Source organism: Myotis nattereri (assembly GCF_964212035.1).
Source record: "Myotis nattereri genome assembly, chromosome: 18".
NCBI lineage: Eukaryota > Metazoa > Chordata > Mammalia > Chiroptera > Vespertilionidae > Myotis > Myotis nattereri.
The window spans coordinates 675,769-691,360 of record NC_138093.1 but is presented as its reverse complement, the minus strand read 5'-3'; the positions used below and the strand labels follow the sequence as shown (position 1 = coordinate 691,360).

At 58.6% G+C, this 15,592-nt stretch overlaps 1 protein-coding gene across 1 annotated transcript; it reads left to right on the top strand.

Annotated features, from left to right (window-relative positions):
- Nucleotides 1–5,541: 5,541 nt before the first annotated feature.
- On the top strand, nt 5,542–12,733 carry LOC308534044 (E3 ubiquitin-protein ligase TRIM38-like). The gene is made up of 7 exons (XM_081112321.1): nt 5,542–5,746; nt 6,598–7,130; nt 7,625–7,720; nt 8,438–8,668; nt 11,287–11,309; nt 11,398–11,510; nt 11,820–12,733. Exons 2-7 carry the CDS (start codon nt 6,714–6,716, stop codon nt 12,530–12,532), a joined length of 1,593 nt encoding a protein of 530 aa, XP_080968447.1. The 5' UTR covers nt 5,542–5,746; nt 6,598–6,713; the 3' UTR covers nt 12,533–12,733.
- Nucleotides 12,734–15,592: the final 2,859 nt, after the last annotated feature.

Sequence of the window (15,592 nt, the reverse complement as noted above, 5' to 3'; positions counted from 1 at the left end):
GAGCCCTGTGGGGGGAGGAGCGGGGAGCCCTGTGGGGGAGGGGCCGGGGAGCCCTGTGGGGGGAGGAGCCGGGGAGCCCTGTGGGGGGAGGAGCGGGGAGCCCTGTGGGGGAGGGGCCGGGGAGCCCTGTGGGGGGAGGGGCCGGGGAGCCCTGTGGGGGGAGGAGCGGGGAGCCCTGTGGGGGGAGGGGCCGGGGAGCCCTGTGGGGGGAGGAGCGGGGGAGCCCTGTGGGGGGAGGAGCGGGGGAGCCCTGTGGGGGGAGGAGCGGGGGAGCCCTGTGGGGGGAGGGGCCGGGGAGCCCTGTGGGGGGAGGAGCGGGGAGCCCTGTGGGGGGAGGGGCCGGGGAGCCCTGTGGGGGGAGGAGCGGGGGAGCCCTGTGGGGGGAGGAGCGGGGGAGCCCTGTGGGGGGAGGGGCCGGGGAGCCCTGTGGGGGGAGGAGCGGGGAGCCCTGTGGGGGGAGGAGCGGGGGAGCCCTGTGGGGGGAGGGGCCGGGGAGCCCTGTGGGGGGAGGGGCCGGGGAGCCCTGTGGGGGGAGGAGCGGGGAGCCCTGTGGGGGGAGGAGCGGGGAGCCCTGTGTGGGGAGGGGCCGGGGAGCCCTGTGGGGGGAGGAGCGGGGAGCCCTGTGGGGGGAGGGGCCGGGGAGCCCTGTGGGGGGAGGAGCGGGGAGCCCTGTGGGGGGAGGGGCCGGGGAGCCCTGTGGGGGGAGGGGCCGGGGAGCAGCCAGGAGGCTGCGGATTCACTGCTGGGCTCAGCCCTGGGCTCCTCCCTGTGGCCTGACCTTCCCAGCAGGTCACAGGGCTGAGCAGTGAGCCTGCCCGACCGCCAGGGGGCACCCGCGAGGCAGAGAGGAGAAGCCTGGAGAGGAGCTGCCCCACAGGAAGCTGAAGGGGTCACAGCCTGGGGGGGGGGGGGGGCACTCAGTGGACAGAGCCCGGCCTGTGGACCTCAGGGCCTCGGGTGTGATTCCCGGTCCAGGGCACGACCTCGGTCAATGTGTCTCTCTCATGGACGTTTCTCCCTCCCCCCTCGTCTCCCTCCTTCCTTCCTCTCTCTCTAAAAAATCGATTGAAAAATCATCCTCAAGTGAGGATTGGAAAAAAAAAGAGTAAGTCTAGGTGGGGCGGACAGTCCTTTTTAAAAAAATATGTTTTTTTAAATAATTTCAGAGAGGAAGGGAGAGAGAGAAACATCAATGATGAGAAAGAATCATCCATTGGCTGCCCCTGCACGCCCCCTACTGGGGACCAAGCCCGCAACCGGGGCATGTGATGGGGAATGGAACTGTGAGCTCTTTGCTTGTAGTTGTAAGGTACCCCGCGAATGACAGAAGGACGCCTCCAGAAGTCGAATTGAAGAGTCACGTTTATTGCAATCCGGGACTATGAGGGGCCATTCTGCTTTCCCAAATCTCATACTAATAAGATGGGCGCAACACCAGACTGATACAGGCAGAGATCACAGAGGTATTGATTACATCCCCAGGTTTGGAATGAAGAACCTGGTTTGCAAAAAAGCAGTTTACAGAAGCAGAAGCAGCATGTTATCTAAATTACAGTTTTGGGCTTCTGGATCCCTGAATTGACAGAAACACATTATCTAGAGCCCTCGGGTCTGGCATGAGGAACCTGGTCAGACTTAAGCCTGTTATCTAAAGCACAGTTTTTGTTTTGGGCACACGTTAACTGGAGCCCTCTGACCTTGGGATAGCCGTGCTGTCCTTCCCAGGGAATGGAAAATGCGCTTTCTAAGGCCAGTATGACCACAACCCAGGGGATAGTCACATAATCAATAGGGTATTCAATTGAATGGGGTGATTTATATAATTCAGAAAGTCAAAATAACCAGGTACATAAGCCAAACAGCAGGGTTAAAGGTAAACTGTAGTTTCTACCTGAGATGATTGCTACCATAACTCAGTAGGTAGGCCCATACTCAACCCCTGACTGGCTGGCACCTGCAGTCCTTTTGCTCTAAGTGCCGCCCCCACGGTGGCTGGGGCCTCCCATGGCTCCCGGCTCCCAGCTGGGTGCTGACCGTTGGTGATGCTGACAAGTGTCTGAACCCTGCAGAGCGACGCTGAGGGGGAGAATGAGGGCGGAGGTCACCAGCCCTTTCCACCGCCCCCTTCAGAGCAGTGATGAGAGAATAGGGACCATGCCGTGGCCGGTTGGGCTCAGTGGACAGAGCGTCAGCCTGTGGACTGAAGGGTCCCGGGCTCGATTCCCGTCAGGGGAATGTGCCTTGGTTGTGGGCACATCCCCAGTGGGGGGTATGCAGGAGGCGGTTGATCAATGTGTTAATGAAAAAAACCATTGAAACCTGTAAAGAATTTTTGTGAGTTTATTTGAGCCAAACTGTTGACATACGCCGGGAAGCAGAACCTCAACGAATTGAGATAGTCTTAGGTTTTACGCCGCCGCAAGGAAAAACCATGAGTCCAAACAGAGACCAGATTAAACAGGCTTTATTGGGAGCACACGGGCGGGTTCACTGGCTCAGAGAGGGGAGCCGGAGAAGCCGCCCGTGTGCTCCCAATAAAGCCTGTTTAATCTGGTCTCTGTTTGGACTCATGGTTTTTCCTTGCGGCGGCGTAAAACCTAAGATTTGGTGCCGAAACCCGGGAGTGGGTCTCGGACTCGGACGATCCTCGCCCCGTCTCCTCTTACGACCTGGGAAGCAGTGGGCAGCGGCAGCTCGCCCGGGCTAACTCCCAGACTCTGAGGTGCCGGGTCCGAGTCGATTGGCCGGTCCGGCTCACTTCCCCGGTTGGCCGCCCCGGACCTCGGCCTGGACTTCCCCTGGACTCCATCTCCAGTAAGTCACACGGGAAACCTCCCTCCCTCTCCTTCCTGCTCTCCGAGATCCGTCCGGAGCCTCTCGTCCTAAGTCGCGGCCGTGCCGAGAGAACTCCTCCGCCCTCAGAGGGCCACTGTCCGGTCTCTGAGGACAAAGGAGACGTCCTTGGTCCTCTTCAGACCCCAACCCAGAACCGGGACTCTGTGCCAATCGGTGGGACGCCTCCCTTGGTGCTTTGTCTCTAATCTCGGGGAGCGGGAAACCCCTCAACTATGGGAGTCTCAGAGTCCAGGCCGGATCCTAAGACACCTCTAGGGTGTCTCCTTAAAAATTTTTCCAAATTGGGGTACACTCAGACACTCAAGGCCAAATGCTTAATTTCTCTCTCACAACAACAATGGCCTCAATATCCTCTAGATAACCAGTCCCGCTGGCCCCCCAACTGGCACCTTTGACTTTAATGTTCTAACAGACTTGGATAATTACTGCCGGCGCACGGGCAAAGATTCTGAGGTCCCCTACGTCCAGGCTTTTTGGGACATACGTTCCCGCCCCGACCTCTGTTCTCCCTGCTCAACCCGTCAGATACTCCTAGCCCTCATAAATTCACCCGTCTTGACCCTAGCTCCTCCAACGGGGCTACTGTCCTGGCCTCACACTTTATTTCCCAATCTGCTCCCGATTATCAGATAGAAACTCAAAAAGGTTGAGGAGGGCCCTGAAACCCCCATACAGGATCTGGTAAAAATGGCCTTTAAAGTCTTTAATGCCCGGGAGGAGACGGCAGAAGCCGCCCGACAGGAGCGGCTCCGTGAGAAGGTATCCCTTCAGACCCAGGCTCTGGTGGCGGCTCTGCGGCCGGCAGGGGAACCGGGTCAGCGCCAGCCCTCAAAGGGTGGGCTCCGAAGTAGCCCTGGCTCCACGACTCGGTGACCCTCGCCGAGCCCAGGCTAGTTCTCCAGGTGGCGGGTAAGTCTATCTCCTTTTTGGTAGACACGGGGGCTACCTACTCGGTCCTCCCCTCTCATTCGGGCCCTAGTATTCCTTCCCAGATCTCAGTTGCGGGCATAGATGGGTCCCCCTCAACCCCCCAGCAAACAACTCCTTTAGCCTGCCAGTTCCAAGACCGCCTTTTTTCACACTCCTTCCTCATTATCCCAACTTGCCGTGTCCCCCTACTGGGGCGGGATATTTTAACTAAACTAACATTCGGAGCCTCTCTATCCCCCCCCAGCGCCCCTAGTCAGCAGGAAGCAGCCAGATGATCACGTCGTCCTCTTATCCCATCATAGAGAGTCCGGAATGTCTGGTATTCGCTGGCACCCTGCCCCAGGGCGAAAGGACCCCCTCCCTCTCTTGGGCCGGTGAGAAGCTGACCTGTCCACACTGACGTCTGAAAACCACCCCACCCCGGTGACCAAACCGCAGGACAGACCGCAGGACAGACCGCAGGTTTCACCTGACCCTGGAAAGCCCCGACTGCCACCAGTTTCGGCCAGCAACAATTACCTCAGAAAAGTATAAAACCTTGCCCCTGCCCAGGTTTGGCCCGGCTTCTCCGGCTCCCCTCTCTGAGCCAGTGAACCCGCCCGTGTGCTCCCAATAAAGCCTGTTTAATCTGGTCTCTGTTTGGCCTCACGGTTTTTCCTTGCGGCGGCGTAAAACCTAAGACCAACCTCAGACGCTCCTGCTGGCCCAGAGCCCAGGTCCCATGAGGACTTGTCCCCTTTCCTGTGGCTGTAGAAGGACTTCTTCCCACCTCTCCCCGCCCTGCGGGGGCCCAGCCCAGCCACGTGCTAACCCTTAGGGCCATTTCCTGGTTTCCTCCCCAAACCCAGCAGCGCCCCGCCCCCACCACAGGCAGTTAGTTTCATTTCTACTTGAGTCCCGCCCAGGACTTGGGAAGTAGCTGCTCCAGGCGACTCCCTCCAGCCCAGCCAGTGTGTGGCATCTGTGGTGGCCCAGGTACTGGGGAGGGTCCGGGCGGGTCTCCCAGGCAGGGTGATGACACCCGGTGTGTGGACGGGAGGGGGTGCGGTGGGGGCCCCAAGGGCGGCAGGGAGAGGTGTGTTTCAGACACCAGGGCCTCTGGTCTCTGTCCCTCCAGGCCCCTGCCCCACAGACCTTCCGTGAGGCCGCTTTTGCTTCCACCAAACTCCAAGCTCATCCAACCTCAGGAGATCTGGGTGTGAGGCGGGGGAGTGGAGGCCGGGACAGGCCCCCGGGGCCCCTGGAGGGCAGGTCCTGTCCTGGGGACACAGCCCAGCCACAGAGGACCCGAGTGTGTCCCCGGGAAATCACCCGCCCAGGAAGGGACTCTGAGCAGAAACTCTCTGTGGCTCCGGAGGCTGCCCTGGCTCTAGAGGAAGAGGGGTCCAGTGGTCTCAGGGAATTCCTGGTTGTGTTCCCTCCATTGTCAGGTCCCAGGAAGGTCCATCTGCAACCTGCCCGCCTCCCTCCGCTCCCAGGAGGGCAGGCCAGGCTCTCCAGGAGCTGCAGCCCCAGGCCAGGGTCCCAGGGTCCCTCCTTCGCTCTCTGGTTCCTGGGTCCTCCCTGGAGGGTCTTGGCGTCTTGTCTTCCCATTTGCTCTCCTTCCCCTCGTCCCCCAGGGTTGCAGGTGCCTGGAACTTCTCCTGGGAGACAGTCCTGGCTGGAGGAGAGAGGTCACCTGACTGGGCCTCCACGACCTGCCCCTCTGCCCAGCCCAGGCCTTTCCTTTATTTAAAAAAATGTTTGTATTGATTTCAGAGAGGAAGGGACAGGGAGAGAGAAACACAGATGATGTTTCTCCTGCACGCCCCCCACTGGGGATCGAGCCTCTAAGCAAGGCATGTGCGCTGACCGGGAATGGAACCCTGACCTCCTGGTCCAAAGGCGGACGCTAAACCACTGAGCCAGCCGGCCGGCGCCTCTCAGGGGAGGGAGACTGGAAGGACTCACTGGGTCTCAGGTGCCGTGTTTACCTTGGGGCCATCCTGGGTGGGTTTCCCTGGAAGAGATTTTTTCTATTGTTTCTTCCAGAGAAAGGAAGGGAGGGCGGCGGGGGCGGGGGGGGGGGGCGGAGTGGGGGGGACCTCGGGAATGGAACCCGGGACACGTCAGTGCGCAGTGGACGCTCTAACTGCTAAGCCCGCTGCCCAGCCTTCGTTCTCTGTGGGGGGCCGTCGGGGGAAAGGCTGGGGGTGCAGAGTCTCAGCAGGTCCACAGTCGCTGCTTCAATGGAATCTTCCTGATCCACCCAGTTCCTTAAGTTGCAAAGAAACGGTCCTGGAACCAGTTATTCCGATTATTCCTCATGTTCCTCAGGTGGGAGAGTCCCCCGGGTCCTCACTGGGTCCCTGGGGCATCCTGCCTGGCCCTCGCCCTCCCTGTGTCTGGGCTCCAACACCAGCTTCCCCCTGATGGATGGTCTCTATTGGGGCTTCCTGCAGCCCCCGGTGGCCATGAAGCAATGGAAATGTGACCAGTCCTACCCGGTGCGGCTCAGTGGAGAGAGCATTGGCCTGCGGACTGAAGGGTCCTGGGTTGGATTGCGCTCAAGGGCACGTACCTGGGTGCGGGTTCCATCTCTGGCCCTGGTCGGAGTGCATGTGGGAGGCAGCCCATGGGTGTGTGTCTCCCTCTGTCTCCCCCGTCCCTACCACTCTCTCTAAAAATCAATGGAAAAACATCCTCAGTGAGGCTACATCTGCATGTTAAATTCTGTTTCATTTTAGTGAATGGCATTGGGGTCCCCACCCTCGTCCACAGCACAGCTGCACTCTCTGCAGCGTCCACATTGCAGACCTTTCTTCCCTCCAGATAAGACCTCAAGGCCCGTGGGGCCTGGCAGCCGGGCGCCCACAGGAGGCCGGGGTGGGTGCGCCGCCTCCACTGTGGGAGCCTCTGGGTCAGGCATTGCTGCTTCCGGCAGAGGCATGGCGTCGGCCTCCACCAGCAAGAAGATGCGGGAGGAGGCCACCTGCTCCATCTGCCTGCACCTGATGGCCGAGCCCGTGAGCATCAGCTGCGGCCACAGCTACTGCCAGGCCTGCCTCCTGGACCTCATGGGCCCGGCCTCCTCCCCGCGGAGCCAGCAGGACACAGACACCTTCTCCTGCTCCCAGTGCCGGGCTCCCTTCCAGAGAGGCAGCCTGCGGCCCATCAAGCAGCTGGGCAGCCTCATCGCCGCCCTCCGGGAGCAGGAGCAGGAGCTGTCCTGCCAGGAGCACGGGGAGCGGCTGCACCTTTTCTGCGAGGACGAGGGCCAGCTCATCTGCTGGCGCTGCGAGCGTGACCCACGGCACAAGGGCCACAACATGGCGCTCGTGGAGGACGCAGGCCCCGGCTACAGGGTGAGTGCCCCTTCTGCGCTCCAAGTCCCGATAATCAACCAGGAGGTCACGGTTGGATTTCTGGTCGGGGTACATGCCTGGTTTCGGGCTCCATCCCCAGTGTAGGGTGCGCAGGAGGCAGCTGATCCATGACTCTCTCTCATCATTGGTGTTTCGGTCTCTCTCTTCCTCTCTGAAAGGAATAGAAATATATACATATTTTTACATGTAAAAAAATTAACAGTTTGTAGGAGTGCTGAGAAAAGAGAGGGCTCTCCTGTGAGAGGGCCCGTAGCAAACGCACAGCCAGGGGGCGGGGGCGTGCGGGGAAAGGCAGGTGTCGCCGAGCCTCCCATCAGCTCAGTCGAGGTCCCCACAGGCTGTCCTGGCCATTAGCCGAGAGGAGGGTCAGGGTGACAGGGACAGAGAGAGCCCCGGGCACTGACATCAGGTTCTTCCCGTCCGAGGGAGAGGGGAGATGTGGTCAGCAAGGGCCACTCCATTTCTTCCTCCAGGAAAAGCTCCAGGAAGCGGTGAGGAAACTGAGGCAACTGGAAGAGGAATGCACGGACCAGAAAGCTTTCACGGCGAAGCAGATGGCCCAGTGGAAGGTGAGAATGGGGGGCTCTCGCCTTGGCCGCTGGAGGGCACCCCCAGGGCTCAGGAGCAATCCCCACCCAGTCGGGCGTGTGCAGGAGGCAACAGTCCATGTCTCTCTCACATTGATGTTCCTCTCTTTCCCCTCCCTCCCTCCCTGCCACTCCCCTCTCTCTAACAATCAATGGAGAGAATATCCTGGGCTGAGGATTAATGACAACAACAGAAAAAGAACAGGGATTTCTTGGTGTCAAGCTCTGTCTGTCCTGGCGCTTAGGCGTAGGGTCTGATCGGGCCAAACACAGTGATGGTGTCACTGAACCAGAGCAGCAGGTGGAGCCCCGAGAAGAAGCCATTGCCCTCCTTGTCCACATTGAGGAGAACTCATCCCCTCCCCCCTCCTTCCAGCAGGAAATGGCCAGGAGGCCAGTGCCTGTCGGAGCCCCAGAATCACATGCCTGTTTACCCAGAGCTGTCCCCACTGGGTTTCCAACTTTCTTTACTTTATTTTATATTTGTATTTATGTCAGAGAGGAAGGGAGAGAGAAATAGAAACATCCAAGAGGAGAGAGAATCATGGTCAGGTGCCTCCTGCACGCTCCCCACTGGGGATGGAGCCCGCAACCCGGGCCTGTGTCCTGACCGGGATCCAATGTGACCTCCTGGGTCACAGGTGGACGCTCAACCACTGAGCCCTGCTGGCCGGGCTGAGCGTCCTCTCTTGACTGTAGGAGAAGGTAGAGGCTCAGAGACAGAAAATCCAGGCGGAATTCCAGAGCCTGCACAGGTTCCTGAGGGCGGAGGAGAGGTCGTTCCTGTGGAGACTGGAGAGCGAGGAAGAGCGCACTCTGCAGAGACTGAGGGTCAGTGAGGCCGACCTGGACCAGCAGAGCCGCCAGCTCGAGAGCCACATCCGGGAGCTGGAGGAGCGATGCCAGGGCTCCGCCCAGAAGGTGCTGCAGGTGAGGCTGAGCCCTGGGAGGACGCCACGGGGGCGGGTTCTGAGCTGCTCTGGGGGGCGGCGGTGGTGGTGGGAACAGAGGACCGTCTGCCTGTCTCAGTGGTGGCACATCAGTGTGCGGGACTTAAAGGCAGAGATCTCTTATTTTTATTTCTCATCATTTCTGAACATATTTTTTTTTTTTTTATTGATTTCAGAGAGGAAGGGAGAGGGAGAGAGAGATAGAAAAATCAATGATGAGAGAGAATTATTGATTGGGCCTGCAACTTGGACAAGTGCTCTGACGGGATCAAACCCTGACCTCCTGGTTCATAGGTTGATGCTGAACTACTGAGCCACACCAGCTGGGCCAAGCCTATTCTTTTTAGAATATTGAACAGATAAAATCTACAAGGTGGCTCCATGGTCTACAGGGCTCTATATATAAATCAGAAAATTGTGATTTGGCTCAAAACTCCAGTGTGGCTCAGTGGATAGAGCATCAGCCTGAGGACCGAAGGGTACAGGGTTCCATTTTGGTCAAGGGCACGTACCTCAGTTGCAGGCTCCTCCCTGGCCCAGGTCCTCGTCAGGGCTCGTGCAGGAGGCAATCGGTGTGTTTCTCTCACATTGATGTTTCTCTCTGTCTCTCCCTCTCTCTTCCACTCTCTCTAAAAATCAATGGAAAATTATCCTCTGGTGCGGATCAAGAAGAATAAAACCCCCCGTGCAGGTAGTGGGGTGGGTTCCTTTGTGCGGAGCCAGCTCAACCAAGGGTTCGGTGAGCTTGAGAGGGGGCGGCAAAGGATGTAGAAAAGTCAGACAGAGAGAATAAGCTGGTCTAGGTGGACCTCCTGTGCCTGGCTGAGGCCACAGAGAGAGATCCAGAGGCAAGCTGAGCCTATATTTTATAGCCAGAGGTAAACATGGTAGTGGTCACCATAGTTACACTGTTCTTGTGAGTTTCACTTGTTTTGGCAGCACTTGCTGCACCTCCCACAGCCCATTAGCTTCCCAGATAAGATCTAGGGAGGTCATAAGGTCAAGCCTAGTTATGCTAACGGGGCTGTGCCCTCTAAGCTGGGACTTGTCTGTGGCTTTGCCATCAGGTCTGTCTGAGGCCTAACCCTATATCCACTCCCAGAACAGGCTCAGGGGATGGTTTCCGCTCCCACGTGCCTCTGTCCAGGGGCACAGGATCCTGAAGGTCAGGTGATAGCGGGGACCAGGTGGGGCCGCCCCATGAGTGATGGGTGAGCCTGGCCTGATGGGCCCTCTTTCCAGCCTCAGGAAGGTGAACCTCCCCCCACCTCCCAGCTGCTGGTCCCAGGTCCGGCGGGTGGAAGTGGAGGGCGCCCCTCAGGGTGACCATGTCTCATGGCTGCTCTGCCGCCTGGGTCACTGTGGCGGCCACCTCAGGGCCCAGTCTGGGCGCTGGGCACCCACCCACCGCCGAGAGGCTTTGTGACCGTGGGCCTCTGGCAGGTGCGCTCTGAGGAAGGTCAGGCCAGAGGGAGCGTGGGGGGCTCCCCACCCCCCTAAGCAGCCGGGGGCTCCTCAGACCCTCAGCAAGGAGGCTCCAGGTCAGAGGCTGAGAGGTGTCCTGCTGTGCTGATCGTCCAGAGGCCGGTGTGGGGATCGTTGCCCGGGGTGTCCATCTGTTACCCAGAAACCCGCGGGTGGGCTCGGCTGCCTGTCGCTGTGTCCAGTCACAAAGGCAGGGATGGGTCCTATAAGGCGTTTACTGAGAAGGCGGCCCACCCAGCAGGCAGGGCGCTTACACTCATCGAGTCCTGTCTCCCAGCAGCTGCAGGGGACCGGATTATAGAGGGGTGTGCCGTGCCAGCATGGCCATGGGTGAACCTGAGGGGCATGGTGAAGCATTAGAAAAGACAGGCAAGAGAATAAGGCTGGGGCTGGGTGGGACGTTGCCCTCTGATTAGAGAGGCAGTGCCATGGCCTGCAAGCCCAGTGTTTATTTTATACTCAGAGCACACAAAGCAAAGCAAGGGAAGTGGTCCCCACAATTACGATGTTCTCGTGAGTTTCGCCAGTTTTGGCAGCACTTGCTGCACCTCCCACAGCCCATTAGCTGCCCAGGAAGGACCTAGGGAGCGCTATAAGGTCCAGCTTCGTTATGCTGAGAGGGCTGCGCCACAGGTCCATCCGGGCTTACCCTTATGGCCGCTCTCTACAAGGGGAAGGGGCTGGGTGCTGTGTGCAGCCCTGGGGGCCTCAGCCGTCAGCTCTTGTCCTCAGTCCCCAGGCGATGAGATGCTGTTGGTCAGATGGTGCTTTGGCTCCTGGTGGGTGGGCCTGACCCTGCTCATGGGCTCTGCTCGCCGGGCTCACAGCTCAGTCACCCCCCCAGTCACTTCGCACAGGGCTTGGGAAGGAAGCTTAACAAAACGTAACCCCTGTTCACATGTAAGAAACGCACCCCTGTTCCCATAAGTGTGTGTGTCCTAAGATTTAAAAGAACAGGATGGCTTTTCAGAGTCATCCAGGTGCTCTGCCGTCCAGGGTGTAAGCCCCCATCCCATCCAAACCCAAGGCCGGGCCTGCCCTGTGCCTCTGGGAGGGAGCAGCAGCCCATCAGCATGGTGTTCCCACACTCACCTGTGCCTTTGTTTCCCGCAGGACGTGAAGGGCGCCCTGAGCAGGTGAGTGCTGAAGGAAGGACGGGAGAGGGGGAGTGGGGTGCGGAGCCAAGGGGTGCCCCCTGAGCAGCTCTGGCATCTGCTCCCCCAGGAGCCAGGCTGTGCGGCTGGAGATGCCTGAGGCCCTGTCTTTGGAGATTGAGACTGAGTGTGAGATCCCCGACGTCTGCTTTGACCAGAGCAAACATTTGAGGAGCCATCAAGGTATGTGAGGGCGATGCTAAGCGCTTCGGGGACTGAGCTCAGTGCAGCCTCTACCCCACGGGTCACGGGGACAAATGGGAGGGTTTCTACTTTATGGTCACAACCCTGAGCTCCCATCGCTGGTCTGAAACAAGGCTCAGACTCCAGAGCACAGGCTGGTCTTCTCTAAAGACACTGTGTTGGGAGCAGAGCCCGCCTCCAGCCGCCCCTTCCCCACCCTCCAAGGGGACATTCTTGAAACAAGCCAGACCCCAGGACGCTGACAGCCAGCGCCCTGAATTCTACCCTTGTGGTTTTTCTAATTACCAGGACCCAGTGAGGATGAGCCCCCTCTGTCCGTATTTGTTTGGGATTTCTTTAACCGTCTGACAGAGCAGCCTGGCAGTTGTGAAACTGACATGGAGCAGTTTGCAGAGACCCTGAGTGGCCGGGTCACCACGGACGAGGCTTTGGAAGAACTGGTGGGCCTCATCTACCAACAGGCCACGTCCGAGCCCAAGCTCCGCTGCGGGCGAGCTCGCCTGTGTGCTTACCTGTCCCGTCGCCTGACCATTCGCTCACAGAGGGGCAGCTTCTACGATGTGCTCCTTCAAAGATGTCAGGCTGATTATGAGAATAGAGATCAAGCTGCCAAGGGGGATGAAGCAGCTCGGAAACGATTCCATGAGTTGGTGCTCTTTATGGGAGAACTTTATCTTCCGCTGGAGATCGAAGGGGCTCATGGAAAGGCTCCCACAGCTTTTCTTCGGGGGTTGTTGGATGCCCTCCTTTCTCACCCTGTGGATGATAACCTAATTTGTGCAGTAAAATTACTGAAGTTGACAGGGCCCGCCTTGGAAGATGCCTGGAAGTCACGAGGAAGGACAGACATGGACGAGGTTATCCAGAGGATTGGAAATGTCGCCCTGGAAGCACCCTGCAGTGTTGATGTGAGGCTGATGCTCTTGACGCTTATAAAGCTCCGGTCAAATAACTGGGGGAGAGTCCCTGTCACCTCAGCATCCGAGAGAAGCAGCACCTGAGATTGAACCCAACTGTTTTGTGACGGAACCGCCATTGGGTCCAGTGGATGGTGTTCCTCTCCCTGCAGCTGATCGCTACGACCACGATTCATCTCAGGAGTGACCTGAGGGCGGGGGGGGCGGGGGAGAAGGACTTATGTGATGCTTTCATCAATAAAGATTTATTAAAAACAAAAAAGAGCCGAAACTGGTTTGACTCAGTGGATAGAGCGTTTGATTCCGGTGAAGGGCATGTACCTGGGTTGCGGGCACATCCCCAGTAGGAGGTGTGCAGGAGGCAGCTGATCGATGTTTCTCTCTCATCGATGTTTCTAACTCTCTATCTCTCTCCCTTCCTCTCTGTAAAAAAAATCAATAAAATATATTAAAAAAAAAAAAGAAAGAAAAAGAAAAACATTCTTTTAAAAAAAACAACAAAAAAACAAAACAAAAAAGAGTGACTTAATGAGAAGACCCTTTTTCCAGATTGTGAAGAAAATGGAGCAGGTGTGTCCGGGGTGGTGACCGTACTTGGATGATGTGACGCTGAGGTGGACCCAGAAGCTTATGCAGAGTTTTGTTTGGAACCAGAGCGTCAGCAGAAGCCGTCGGGTTAAACGTCCACGGGTCAGAGTGAGGAAGCCGTGCAGGTGATGGTGGGAACCGGACGTAGGAAACCTGTCACACTTGTACCCGATGGAGGACGCAGAGAGATGTTACCAATGTCCGCACCTCCAGTCGTGTGTGACACTCTCTGCCACAATAAACTCTATTCCCTAGAACTTAAAAAATAAAATGGTAAACTGTCACCCAGCCGGTTTGGCTCAGTGGACAGAGGGTCGGCCTGTAGACAAAGGCCCCAGGTTCCATTCCAAGGGCAGGTCCCTCTACCAATCGGTGTGTGTGTCTCTCTGCCTCTCCCCCTCCCTTCCTCTCTCTAAAGATCACTGGAAGCCCGGCCGGTGTGTTCCAGAAGGGCAGGGTTCGATTCCAGGTCAGTGCACATGCCTGGGTTACAGGCTTAAACCCTAGTGTGGGGTGTGCAGGAGTCATCGGATTGATGATTCTCTTTCATCGCCAATGTTTCTACATCTCGTCTCCCTTCCTCTCTGAAGTCAATAAAAATATATTTAAAAAAATAAAAAGAAATTTAAAAAATAATAAAACTAAGTAAACATAAATATAAAAAACTGAACACATAGCCTATGCATGTAGAATTATGTGTGTGCTAATAGACACATGTACATTTACCTATGGTGCCTGTGTAGACATGTGCATATGTGTATGTATATGTACAAACACACACACAGAAACGTGAGAGCCCAGGCGCACACCCTGACCCGCGGGCACACTCAGCACTGGGGTCAGTTTCACACGCGGATTCATTAAGAAGCGCCGTCAGGGAAGTGGAAGAAAATTGTGAGAGAGAATCACGGACCAGCTGCCTCCTGCAGGCCCCGCCCTGGGGATCCACCCACAACCTGGGCCAGTGCCCTGACCGGGAATCGAACCCTGACCTCCTGGTTCCTAGGTCACTGCCCAGCCACTGAGCCACACCAGCCGGCTCCCAGCTCACATCTCTGTCTGCCTCCTCGCTGCCTGTTCTGGGTGTGCCAGCGGCATGTCCATAGTCTGTTTTTTCCCTTTAAAAATCCACGCAATTTGTGCCTCTGACTGAGCTTGCTTAGGACGAACCAGAACAATCTGTCCCATCAAATTGCCAGAAGGAAGTGCTGTGTGTAGCTGCGGCCTCGGCACACGGCACCCTGTCTGTGCGTCCACACCCGTGTGCCGAGGCCGCAGGGCCCCCCGATCAAGGCCACGCTCGGGGTATCACATGAGCAGCCGGGTGACCTGGCCCTGTGACCCCGCACCCAGGGCGCCGCTGTTCCGGGCCTGGGAGGGGCTGTCACCTGGACCCCCGGCAGCTGCCACCCCCATGGGCACGGGGTCACCAGGCGGCCTCGGGCCCTGGCTCCAGGGCGGGAAAGGGGGCGTCTAACCCGCGGGTGAGCGGGGCTGGGTGAACCCATGTCATCGTCCCGTCTGCCTGCTCTCCCGCCCCGTCTGCCAGGGACCCGCACCCCGAGCTCTAGGGGCGAACCTTCACCTCCTGGCGGGGACTGTGGCCTCAGGGTGAGGTCCAGGCCTCTGCTCTGTGGTCCGGGAAGAAGGCAGCAGAGTCAGCGGAGCCCCAGCTTCCCTCCTCCTCTCAGGGGTCCTCACAAGGGAGCCCAAGGCCTGGAAGGGGGAGGGGAGCCCTGGGGGGGGAGGGGCCGGGGAGCCCTGTGGGGGGAGGATCCGGGGACCCCTGTGGGGGGAGGGGCCGGGGAGCCCTGTGGGGGGAGGAGCGGGGAGCCCTGTGGGGGGAGGAGCCGGGGAGCCCTGTGGGGGGAGGAGCGGGGAGCCCTGTGGGGGGAGGAGCCGGGGAGCCCTGTGTGGGGGAGGGGCCGGGGATCCCTGTGGGGGAGGGGCCGGGGAGCCCTGTGGGGGGAGGAGCGGGGAGCCCTGTGGGGGAGGGGCCGGGGAGCCCTGTGGGGGGAGGAGCGGGGAGCCCTGTGGGGGGAGGGGCCAGGAGGCTGCGGATTCACTGCTGGGCTCAGCCCTGGGCACCTCCCTGTGGCCTGACCTTCCCAGCAGGTCACAGGGTGAGCAGTGAGCCTGCCCGACCGCCAGGGGGCACCCGCGAGGCAGAGAGAAGCCTGGGGAGGAGCTGCCCCACAGGGAGCTGAAGGGGTCACAGCCTGGGGGGGGGGGGGGCCGCTCAGTGGACAGAGCCCGGCCTGTGGACCTCAGGGCCTGGGGTGTGATTCCCGGTCCAGGGCACGACCTCGGTCAATGTCTCTCTCATGGACGTTTCTCCCTCCCCCCTCGTCTCCCTCCTTCCTTCCTCTCTCTCTAAAAAATCGATTGAAAAATCATCCTCAAGTGAGGATTGGAAAAAAAAAGAGTAAGTCTAGGTGGGGCGGACAGTCCTTTTTAAAAAAATATGTTTTTTTAAATAATTTCAGAGAGGAAGGGAGAGAGAGAAACATCAATGATGAGAAAGAATCATCCATTGGCTGCCCCTGCACGCCCCCT

What these genes read in the sequence shown, in the direction of transcription:
- LOC308534044 (XM_081112321.1), top strand. Translation starts at nt 6,714, where the DNA reads ATGGCGTCGGCCTCCACCAGCAAGAAGATGCGGGAGGAGGCCACCTGC. An exon ending in ACGCAGGCCCCGGCTACAGG is followed by an intron (nt 7,131 to 7,624) that starts GTGAGTGCCCCT and finishes TTCTTCCTCCAG; the next exon opens with GAAAAGCTCCAGGAAGCGGT. An exon ending in CCGCCCAGAAGGTGCTGCAG is followed by an intron (nt 8,669 to 11,286) that starts GTGAGGCTGAGC and finishes TGTTTCCCGCAG; the next exon opens with GACGTGAAGGGCGCCCTGAG.